Source organism: Petaurus breviceps, unplaced genomic scaffold (assembly GCF_028583685.1).
Source record: "Petaurus breviceps papuanus isolate PSGF00001 unplaced genomic scaffold, PetGlider_PUasm1.0 91023, whole genome shotgun sequence".
In the NCBI taxonomy this organism is placed as follows: Eukaryota; Metazoa; Chordata; class Mammalia; order Diprotodontia; family Petauridae; genus Petaurus; species Petaurus breviceps.
The window spans coordinates 7,839,564-7,850,916 of NW_027187398.1; the positions used below are offsets into that span (position 1 = coordinate 7,839,564).

Here is an 11,353-nt window from a genome sequence, read left to right on the forward strand (position 1 = left end):
CTCACCCCGTCTCTGTCTCTCTCCTGGCTACCTACATTCCTGTTTCCTTTTGTTAAAGGGATAAAGAGAAACCGAAGCCCCTACCTTTGAGTATAACCCCCAAGAGAGCTCGGTCTCTATCACCATAACAACAATGCCAAACATCCCAAAAATCAAAGCATAGTCACTCAGCCGTTTCCTCTTTTCAAACAAGGCTCTCCTGTGTCCCAGTTTATAGCCGATATTTTGGTTTTTCCTTTTATTGGCCTTGGGGAAGGTGCTGATGCTGCTGGTGCCGGAGTGCTGGTGGTTGTGGGTGGCATTTGGATGATGGAGCAGGGTCTGATTGGAATGGTGATCCTCCCGGGAAGAGATGACAATCTCGGGTGGATTGCTGGAACTAAAGATCTGGAGGGGTTGGCTTTCAGGCTCGGACTCTATGAGGTTCCTCCTGGAGGCACTTAGCCTGCTCAAGGGTTTCATCACCCCACCACTGTACTTGCACGAGCTCATGGCTATCTCCGTGAAAGGGTTGCTATCTCTCCTGTGGACCAGTGGGCTCGCCTGTCTGTGCTTGCAGCCTCCTCCGGCCCCACTTGTAGCTGTTGAACTTGGAGAATGGCCAACCAAGTGGTCATTCAGATTGAGCTGGCTGCCTTGCCTAGAGGAAGGGTGGAGGATGGTGGTGGAGTTGGAAGAAGGTGGGGCCCTGAAAGCGGTGGGAGAAGAGTGCAGCAGGCTGTGATGGAGAGGTTGGCTCTGGAGTTGGTTGAGCTGGGTGAGGGGCCTTGAAGACTGGGGTGCCAGTGCTGGGGGCTGTGGCTGCTGCTGCTGTTGCTGCTGCTGGGGGGCCAATTGTGCCGGGGCCGGTGGTGGTGGTGGCTGTTGTGGCTGCTGCTGCTGTTGCTCGTCCCCCGAAGATGGACAGGGACACTTCATGTCTTCATCCAAGTCTCCCACCCCAGAGTCATGGAAGTGCCCAGAAGTGTCCATCTTGGGGATTAGTTGGAGTCCCTTCCACAAACCCCCCACCCCAATTCTGCTCTCTCTCTCTCAGGAGATTTCCTCAAAGAAAGACCGGCATCCGAGATCCAAAGCCAGAGAGTGTCTTGGCTCTGATCCTCTTTTCTTTGGCTTGGTTCGGTTCTCTGGGGTTGCCTAGAGTCCGGATGCTGCCAGTCAAGAATGCATTGTAGTGGGAAGGGGAGGAAGAGGAGCTGGGGTGGGGGGGGAAGAACTCTGCTTCTGGAGGTGGTCTTTAGAAGAGTCTCAGGCAAGGGTCAGCTCCACTCGGCTGAGGCTCAATAGCTTTCCTCTCCTTCTCCTCCTTCCACTGTAATATTGTAAGCCAAACCCACTTATTAGCAGCTGGTCTCATTGGCTTGGCTTAACTCTCCAACCACATCCTAACAACGCCCCCTTCACAATGCTCCTCCTAAAAGAGGCGGTTCTCCCAGCCCCAGCCCACAGAGAGGGTGCACAGGCTGGAGGCTGCGCAGAGGGCTGGGACTTGTAGTTTCTCCTGCCTGACGTCTGAAGCAGCTGCCTTCTTCCCTTTCTGACAGGTACAAGGAATCTGTCGACCCCAAAGGAATAAGGGATGCAGAGGGCCCAGTAAGAGAAGAAGGATGGCCAGAAGGCTGAGGGGATGTGATGAGAGGGTATGTGGGGGAGGGGGTGTAGATGGAAAGTTCCATTCAAGCATACTTATATTGTTAGAGCTAGAAGAAACCCTAGATAGCATTCTAGTTCACTGTCCTTCCTGGGCCTCAGTTTCCTCTTCTGTAAAATGAGGGGACTGGACTGGATGAGAGAATCACAGAATCTCGGACTTAGAAGAATGCTCTGAGGTCGTCTAGTCCAACCTGTACCTGCAAAAGCATCTCCTCAGAGATCCCTTCCTCCTGCGAAATCCTATGATCCTAGTCCTGACCCATTTCGGTAGAAAAATGAGGAAACTAAAGCCCAGGATGTGAAACTATTTGACCAGCACTTAGCCTAGTGCTTCATACATAGTAAGCTCTTAATAAATGTTTGTTGATTGATTTTCCAAGATCAAAATGAAGAGAGACAGACAGAGACACAGAGAGAAAGAGAGAGAGAAACTTAAATCCAGAATTCCAGACTGCTAGCAGCACCTAGGAAAGCTGCTCAGAGCATGAGGAAGTCAGAATGGAGCATGGAACAATGAATGTCACCCAGAAGCAGAATGTGCCCATATGAGAGGGGATCCTGGCTCCCTAACTCTGACACCATATTCCTACGGCCAGGAAGGCAGAAGCCTCCCTGCTGATCACTTCCCTGTAGGTGCCCCCTAGGATACCTACAATAGGAGTGCGGAACTGCTGCTGGGTTTCCAAGCTTGATACAATCAACTATTTATGAAACGCCTACTGTGCGCAGGACCCTATTCTGGATGCTTAGGGAATCACAAAAAATGGACCAATGGTGGGATTCGTTCCCATCTTAAATGAAAGCTGATTGATTTGGGGGAAAAGTCTAGTTTCCCATGACCTTTGCCTCCCCTCTGCCTCCTTCCTGCTGTCTGACCCTTGGCCTCATTAGTGCTCCTACCTCAGCAAACCAAATGGAGGGACAATTGAACCCAGACTATGTTGCTTATTCTGAGATGCTTTGAGGAGGTGGGGGGGGGGGAAGAGGGAGGGAGTTAGAGAAACTGACTAAAATGATATTTTTGGATAATCTGTGGATGTTGATTATCAGATTCTTCCCTTAATTCTATTAAACCAGATAGTTGAGAACTGAAGATTACTTTCAGAGAAAGTCATAATTTTAAAAGTCAGAAAATTGGAAGACAGGTGGTAACATGGGGAGACTTGTATGAACTGAGGTAGGTTGAAATCAGCAGAGTCCCACAAACTATTTCCACAAAGACCACAATAATGGGAGAACGAAGGCCAAAGTCTGAGTTACTAATCTTATTCCCCTTCAAAATATAACGAAACCTCTAGGAGGGAGCTACAAAGGCAGATGTGACATGCATCATCAAATGAAGACCCTAAGTTTGGGTTGAATTTGGGTCTTTTTCCCTTACTGTTTTACTCTTACAAGAGTGAATTCAGTGTGGAGCTGGGGAGGGAGGGGAGAGGCCATATCTAGAAATTACTGACATAAAAGCAAAATGCATTAATAAAACTGTTTTGTTTTTAAAGACTAGAAGACCAAATATGTTAAAATTTTATCTTGTTCTGGTCACCTGGGTTAGAATCTCAGCTCTATCTTCTTATTAACTATGTGCCTGTGGGAAATTTCTTCACCTCTCAGGGCTCAAGTATGCTCCTCTGTGATAAGAAGCTTCCCTCTAGGTCCTATGATCTTAGTTATTCAAAGACCAACATGCTCCTTACTGGGCATACCTCATACATATTATGGATGTGGGCATACTCACAGAATGACGCCTTATAACGCCAGGAACAGATTCTGTTTAGCTTGTCACTCAGATTTCAAATTTAAACTTAATAACTTCCTCATGAAAGGCAGCCTCATATCATACAGGCCTGGGTTCAAGGCCAACCTCAACCACATATTGGCTCTGTGACTCTGGGCAAGTCATTTAAACTCTAAACTCTCTATACAACTCTCTAAGATTTTAAGTTAGAGAGAAGGTACCAAATGCATTCATCTAGGAAATCCCTCACTAAAAGCCCCTTACACTAGTGAAATCTCAGATCTGATTTTTAAAATCTTCCTGAAAAATGATTATTCCTGTTATTAATAATAGGGATACTGATATAAAGATTAGCATTGATTTCTAGTGCTTGTCAATTGCAGGGAATGGAAATGATCTTATACTTCTCTTTTCCTCTCCAAGGCTGCCTTCCTTCTATCTGCCAACGGTTTGGACCAGTGATGTCCGAGGTACCATCAGCTTTAACATTCTGAGGTTCTGTGAGTCTTGCTTGGACTTTGCTGCTCAACACCATCAGTACCTGGGTTATAGATTTGGGCTAATCTGTCATCTGGTCAGTCAACAGACATTTTTAAAGCATCAACTATGTGCCAGGAACCGTGCTGAACACCGAGGATAAAAAAGAAGGCAAAAGACAGTCCCTGCCCTTTAGGAGTTCACAGTTTAATGGGGGAGACAACATGTAAACAAATGTGTACAAATAAGCTAAGTACAAGAGAAAAAGGAAATTATTTTTGTTATTTGTTGTGATCAGCAGAGAGAAAGCTCTAGAATTAAGAAGGATTAGGAAAGGCTGCCTGTAGGAGGTGGGGTTTTAGCCAGGACTTGAAGGAAGATGGTGAAGCCAAGTCCTGAAGAGGAGGGGGAGCATTTCATGCATAGGAGACAGCCAGGGGTTAGGGGCTCACTTCATCCTTCTGGGCCTCTCTACCACATTTGACCCTGTTAATCTCCACCTCTCTGCAAAGCTATTTTCTCCTTTTTTTTGTTTTTGTTTTTGTGAGACTGCCTTCTCTTGGTTCTCCTCTTATCTGTCTGCCCACTCCTCAGTTTCTTTTCCTGGATCACCATGGATATACCCCAAGTCTCTGCCCTAGGCCCTCTTCTCTCTTTTCTTTAAAGTCTGTCTCTTGGAGACCTCACCCACTCACATGGGTTTAATTATCATCTTTAGGCTGATGACTCCCAGATCAATATTTCCAGCCCCAGTCTCTTTCTCTGAGTCCAATTCCACATCAGCAATAGCTGGATATTTCCTACTGGACGTACCATAGAAATCTCAAATTCAACATTTCCAAAACTTGAATTCATTATCTTTCCCCTGTCCAAAACCACTCCTTTTCTGAAATTCACTATTTCTTTTGAGGGCAGACAGCTCTCTTTTTGCACCATTCCTTTGCTTCCCAGGTGACATGAATTCCTGGTTCTGAGAGTAGTCACAAAAATATAACTCCTTCACCTAAGCAATAGTAGCCTAATTGACATCCCTTTCTCAAGTCTCTCCCCTCTCTAATATTACTTTCACAAAGCTGACAAAGTGATTGTCCTAACTGAAAATCTAACCATTTCACTCCCCTACTCAATAAACTTCAGTGATTCCCTGTTACTGCCTCCAAGATCAAATACAAACCCCTCCACTTGGCATTTAAGGCCTCAAACTACTTTTTTCCCCCATATTCTCTGTGCATAGATGCTGTGGTCTAGCTGAACTGGGTGTCTTGCCCTTCCTTATATATGGCTCTCTATCTCCTGACCCCATGCCTTTGCACTCCCTCTTTACCTTTATTTCTTAGAATCCCTATTTTACTTTGAGCCTCAGATCAAGAACCACCTTTTTCATGAGGCCCTTCATGATGCCTCCTGCTGCTACTACCAGACTGAAAAGGTTGTGGGAATGTAGCACGTTAGAAATTTACTGTTTTTTGGTAATTTTGATACCTTATATCACCTAACCTGTCATTTTTGAGTCTGGCCATTATCAGAGATTGTCTGGTTCATGTGTCAGAGAGACCTTAATGAGACTATGGGGCTGATAGCTTGAGTATAGCTCCACCTGGTGGACAGAATGTATATCTTGCAGAGGTGTCAAACTTCCAGGCTGCAGGGGCTAGCAAAATTTGAAATGCTACCAAAAAGAGCTAAAATATAAATGGGAAATGTTTAACAAAATAAATAAAAATACAATACAACACAAATAATGCTAATTGTGTTTTTCTAAGTCAATATGTGACCCTCAGAGATCCATTTCTATTTGAGTTTGATACTGATTTCATAGATAATAAAATGACATTCCGCATTCTATGAAACTTAAGGTGGATGGATGGCACATGTATCCATGTGAGTTACTCTACTATCCCAATTATCACATGGGATAACTATCAAATGTAAAAAGCATCTACACTTTTGTCACACATACCACATTCCAGGCACTGTGCTAAATGCTAGGGATACAAAGACAAAAGGGAAAACAATTCCTGTGCTCAAGGAGGTTCATTCCACTAGAAGTTACCTTCTAACAGGAGCTATCCAAGGAGAGTGATGTGGATGCATAGGGGACTCACTAACCAACCTAAATTTTAAAAATATATGTATGAAAGTTAGAAGCAAGGAAAAGTAGCATAGGATGAATACAAATGAATGATACAATCTTATAACAATAGTGTCAAGAGACCAAAAGCTCTGAATAACCTAAGAAAAAAAGCTTTAAAAAAAACTATTTTGGGGAAAAGAGGAGGACTTTTCTTTGGGGAGATAAAAAAATGATAATGGATGATAGAGAGAAGGTCAAACTACTCAATTCTTATTTTGTTTCTGTTTCTTCTAAAAAGAATTATCTTAGCCTAGAAAGGACAAAACAAAAATCATTTATGAAAGAATTGATACCCAAGATAAGTAAGGAAATGGTAAGAGAATAACTAAGTGACTTTGATCAGTTTGTCACCAATCCTAAATAAACTACTACCTAAGATACCAAAAGCTAGGTGGTACAGTAGATAGAACACTGGGTTTGGAATCAAGAAGACTCATCTTCCTGAGTTCAAATCTAACCTCAGACACCTCCTAGCTTGGGTGACTCTGGGCAAGTCACTTCACCCTGTTTTCCTCAGTTTCCTCATCTGTAAAATGAGCTGGAAAAGGAAATGGCAAACCACTTCAGTATCTTTGAGAAGAAAACCCTAAACAGAGTCACAAAGAGTCTGAAATAACTGAACAGGATACCAAAAGTATCTGAATCATCATTGACTCTTCCTTCTTCCTTTCCCCATGACTAACCAAGGTCTTCTCAATTCCCCTTCCACATGTGTTCACATCTGTCCCCTTCTCCACACTACTTCAGGCTCTCTTCACCACTCACCTAGTCTTTTGTAATAGCCTCCTGATTGACCCCTCTGCCTCATTTCTCCTTTAATCCATTCTCCACATAGCTGATAAATTGATATTCCCAAAGCACAAATCTGATCAATCTTTCTCCTATTCAAGAAGCTTAAATAACTCCATCTTGCCTCTAGAATAATAATAATGATGATGAATTAATAATAATAGACAACATTTATATGGCATTTTAAGGTTTACAAAGTACATTACCTTGTGATCTCATCTGATCCCCACAACAACACTGTCAGGCAGGTGGTATTATTATGCCCATTTTATAGATGAAGAAACCAAAGCAGAGAGAGGTTAAATAGCTTGCCCAGGGTCACACAGGCAGGATTCAAATTTGGGTCTCCCTGCCTTCAAACCCAGCACTGTACCCACTATGCTACCTAAGTGCCAATAAAATATACTCCTCTGTTTGTCATTAAAGTCCTTCACAATCTGATTCCAGCCTAATTTGCGAGGTTTATTGCACATTACTTCCCTTTATACATTATGTTCCCATCCAACTGGCCCATTTGCTGTTCCCCATACAGGACATTGTATATCTCATCTCTTTGCCTTTGCACAGGCTGTCCCTCATGACCAAACACGCTCCCTCATTGTCTTTACCTCCTTAGAATTCCTAGATTCCTTCAGGACTAAACTCCAGTGACACCTCTGTACAAAATCTATCCTAATCCCAGCAGGAGTTAATGCCCTTTCCTCCAAAAATTACCATGTATTGGTGTTGTCTGTTTGTATTTATCTGTACATGTGTTGTCTTGTCTCCACTCCCCTCCTAAGGCACTAAGATGGCCCGGTGGCTAGAGTTGTGCATCTGAAGTAAGAAAAGACCTGAGTTCCAACCCAGCCCCAGACATTTTCCTAACTATGTGACCTTGGGCTAATCATTTAACCTCTATTTGCCTGTTTCCTCTACTATAAAATGGGGACAACAATAGCACCCACCTCACAGGGGTTTTGTGAGGGTCAAATGAGAGAATATTTATAAAGGACTTAGCATGGGGCCTCACAGCCAGTAGGTGCTACATACTTGCTTTTTTTTTCCTTCTTCCATTACTCCTAGAATATCAGCTCCTTAAGGGCAGGGATTTTTTCATTTTTGTCTTTGTATCTCCAAGATACAGAATAGGAGAAGTCAAACGTACCTTTTGTTGTGAGGATATATGGAGATGATATTTCTAAATGTTTAGCACAGTGCCTGGCACATAGTAGGTACTAAAAAAAAAAAAGTTATTCTCTCCCTCTCCTCCTTTATTCCCCCCCTTTAAAAAAAAAAAAAAAGAAAAAAATGAAGTCTCCAGACTCTAAACGAGCGAGCTTGACCTTAACTTGTGGGAAAATTCTAGTACATATTATTATAGGAATAATTAGAGAGCATTTAGAAAAGGCAGCAAAGATCACTATTTTAGGAGCAACATCCTAACATGCAAAATCCCTGTGCAAGTTAGTCTAGTTTTTCCTTAATAATAATAGTTATTATTTATATAGTTTTATAAGGTTTTCAAAGCACTTTACCAATATTATATCATTTTGTCCTCAGAACAACCCTGGGACTCTTATTATGTTTATTTCACAGGGGAGGAAACTGAGGCAGACAGAGGCTAAGAGACTGGCTTAGGGTCACACAGCTAGTAAGTGTCTAAGGCAGGATTTGAACTCAGGTCTTCCTGAGTCCAGTACTTTATCTGCTATACTACTGATATTATTCTCAATACTTGGTTGGTTCAGGGCTCTGGCTATTGACATCACTTCATCACCTGAATACAAAGCAACCAGGAGAGTTCTGAAACTTGGCTGGTGGATCCTTATGGGCAACTCAGACAAGGAAGCTTCTTTACTCAGCAGAATCAATCCATATGTCCTCAATTTCCATTCCTGATGAATCTCCTACTAAGGCTAAGTAAATCTCCCTTTGTTAACTGTTGAAAGATCTGTGAGTGTCTTATTTTATTCCACTATTAAACTTGAATTATCAGATGACTGACCTGAGTCAGGTCCAGCCCAGAATGATCACAAAAAGCCAGCATGACTACATGGAGAATGGGGCATGCCAGACCAGCCTCACTTCCTTCATTGACTGTTAGATCAGGGGAACTTTATAAATATAATTGACCTAGATCATAGCAATGCATTGGACAAAGTCCCTCATGTTGCCTTTATGGGAAAGATGGAGAATCCAGTTTGATATCCAACTTGATAAATCGACCCAAAGGGTAAGCCTGGATGGAGTCATGTCAACTTGAAGAAAGGTTTCTAGTAGAAGGTCACAGAGATGACCTTCTGTCATTTAATATTTTTATTAATGATGGTGTCATAGCTGGCATGGTTATCAAAACTGGCAGATGACCCAATTCTGCAAGTGATGGCTAACATGTTGGATGACTGCTTATGGACACAAAGAAATCTCAAAAGATGACTGACAAATTAAGATCAAATATAATAGAGTTAAAATCCTACACATGGGTTTCCCAAGTACAAAGGCAGGGAGGCATGGCTAGACAATGGTTTGTGTGAAAAAGATCATGAGAAAAAGATGGTGGAGTCATTCAACGGCAGCTGAAACAACTAATTCATTCTTAGGCTATGTTAAGAAAGAGATAAGGGGGAGCTAGATGTTGCAGTGAATAGAGCACCAGCCCTGGAGTCAGGAGGACCTGAGTTCAAATCTGACCTCAGACACTTAACACTTACTAGCTGTATGACCTTGAGCAAGTAACCTTGCTTTCCCTGCCTTCCTCCCTCAAAAAAAAAAAAAGATAATATCCAAAATATGGGAGGTGGTCTTCCCTGATCAGTCTACATCTGAAGTACTGTGTTCATTTCTGGATGCTTATGTTTTAGGAAGATCATTGGAAAACAGAGGATATCTAGGGAAGGCAACTAGTGTGTTGAGGGACCTCTGGAATTTGTTATATGAGTAGCAGGAGCCATTTCCAGCCATCCTGATCTATATCTTGCCACTGGACCCAGATAGCTCTAGAGAAGAAAATGAGGCTGATGACTTTACACAGCTCTCCCTCACTTGAATCCAATTTGCTCATAAAGTAAGCCATAATATCAACTTCCTGATGCCATGGTGCTGTTCAAGAATGAAGGACAAACAGCAACAACATGTGAGTAGCAGATGAAGAACTAGAGATGATTTATATGGGCAAAAAGAAGAAAAGGGAAAGGGAATATTGGATATCTATATCCAAGTACATGAAAGGTTGTCATACTGAAGAGAGATTAGATTTATTCTTGCTTGGCCACTGAGGGCAATCAATTAATCATTCATTAAGCATCATATCAATAATCATAATCAATAAATATTCATTAAGCATCTTCTGCATGCCAGGCACTATGCCAAGTGCTGGGAGTGCAAAAAGAAGCAAAAGCCAGTCCCTGCCTTCAAGGAGCTTGCAATCAAACAGGGGAGACAGCATGCAAATAAATATATCCAAAGTAAGCTATATACAGGATAAACAGGAAATAATCAACAGAAGAAAGGAACTTGAATTAAGAGGGATTGAGGAAGGCTTCCTATAAAAGATAGGATTTTAATTGTAACTTAAAAAAAGCCACAAAGGTGAGTAGTCAAAGTGGAGGAGAAAAAACATTCCAGGCCTGGGGGATAACTAGAGAAGGCCTAGAGCTGAGAGATGGAGCATTTTGTTTGTGGGACAGCCAGGAGGCTATTGTCACTGTATCAAAGAGCACATGTCAACTGGAAAGGTAGAAGGAGGTGAGGTTATGAAGAGCATTGAATGCCAAACAAAGCATTTTGTATTTGCTCCTGGAGGCAATAGGAAACCTCTGGAATTTATTGAGTAGGAGAATGACATGATCAGACTGGCATTTTAGGAAAATCGTTTTAGCGGCTGAATGGAGAAGGGATTGGAATGGAGAAACTTGAAGCAGGCTGACCCACCAGCAGACTATTGGAATGATCAAGGTGACAGTGATGAGGGTCTACAACAGAGTGGTGGCAGTGTCAGAGGAGAGAAGGGGGTATATCGGAGAGATGTTGAAAAGGAGGAATAGACAGATCTTGACAATAGATTGGATTGGAGGGGAGGGGAGTGAGGGAGTGGGAGGAATCTAGGATGATTCCTAAATTCCAAGACTGAAGGTCTGGGAAGATAGTGTTGCCCTCTACAGTAATAAGGAAGGTGGGAGAAGGGTGGGTTTTAGGGGGAAAGATAATGAGTTCTGTTTGGACATGTTGAGTTAAAGATGTCTACTGGACATTCAGTTGAAGATGTCTGAAAGGCAGTTTCCAATGTGAGATTGGAAGCCAGCAGAGAGAGTGGGGCAGGAAAGGTAGATTTGAGAATCATCAGCATAGAAATGGTAATTAAATCCATGGGAGCTGATGAGATCACCAAGGGAAGTAATATAGAGGGATCAGAGAGGAGGCACCAGGACAGAACCCTGAGGGGAACCTATGTTCAGAAAATATTAGCAATGTTTGGAAGTTGCAGTAAAACCGATTTCAGATCCATGTAAGCATAAAGGGGTGTTGTGGGGTGGGAGCAAAGCATAGATAATAGAGCTAATACGGTGTTATGACTAGTTGTTAAC

At 42.6% G+C, this 11,353-nt stretch overlaps 1 protein-coding gene across 1 annotated transcript in view; it reads right to left on the reverse strand.

The window, feature by feature from the left end:
* The window catches only part of KCNN3 (potassium calcium-activated channel subfamily N member 3), a 306,058-nt gene extending 304,750 nt beyond the window's left edge, over nucleotides 1–1,308 (reverse strand). The window contains exon 1 of the mRNA XM_069078248.1: nucleotides 85–1,308. Coding sequence (XP_068934349.1) covers nucleotides 85–972 — 888 coding nt within the window. The 5' untranslated portion in view covers nucleotides 973–1,308. The remainder of the gene's footprint in view (nucleotides 1–84) is intronic.
* Between the last annotated feature and the right edge of the window lie 10,045 nt (nucleotides 1,309–11,353).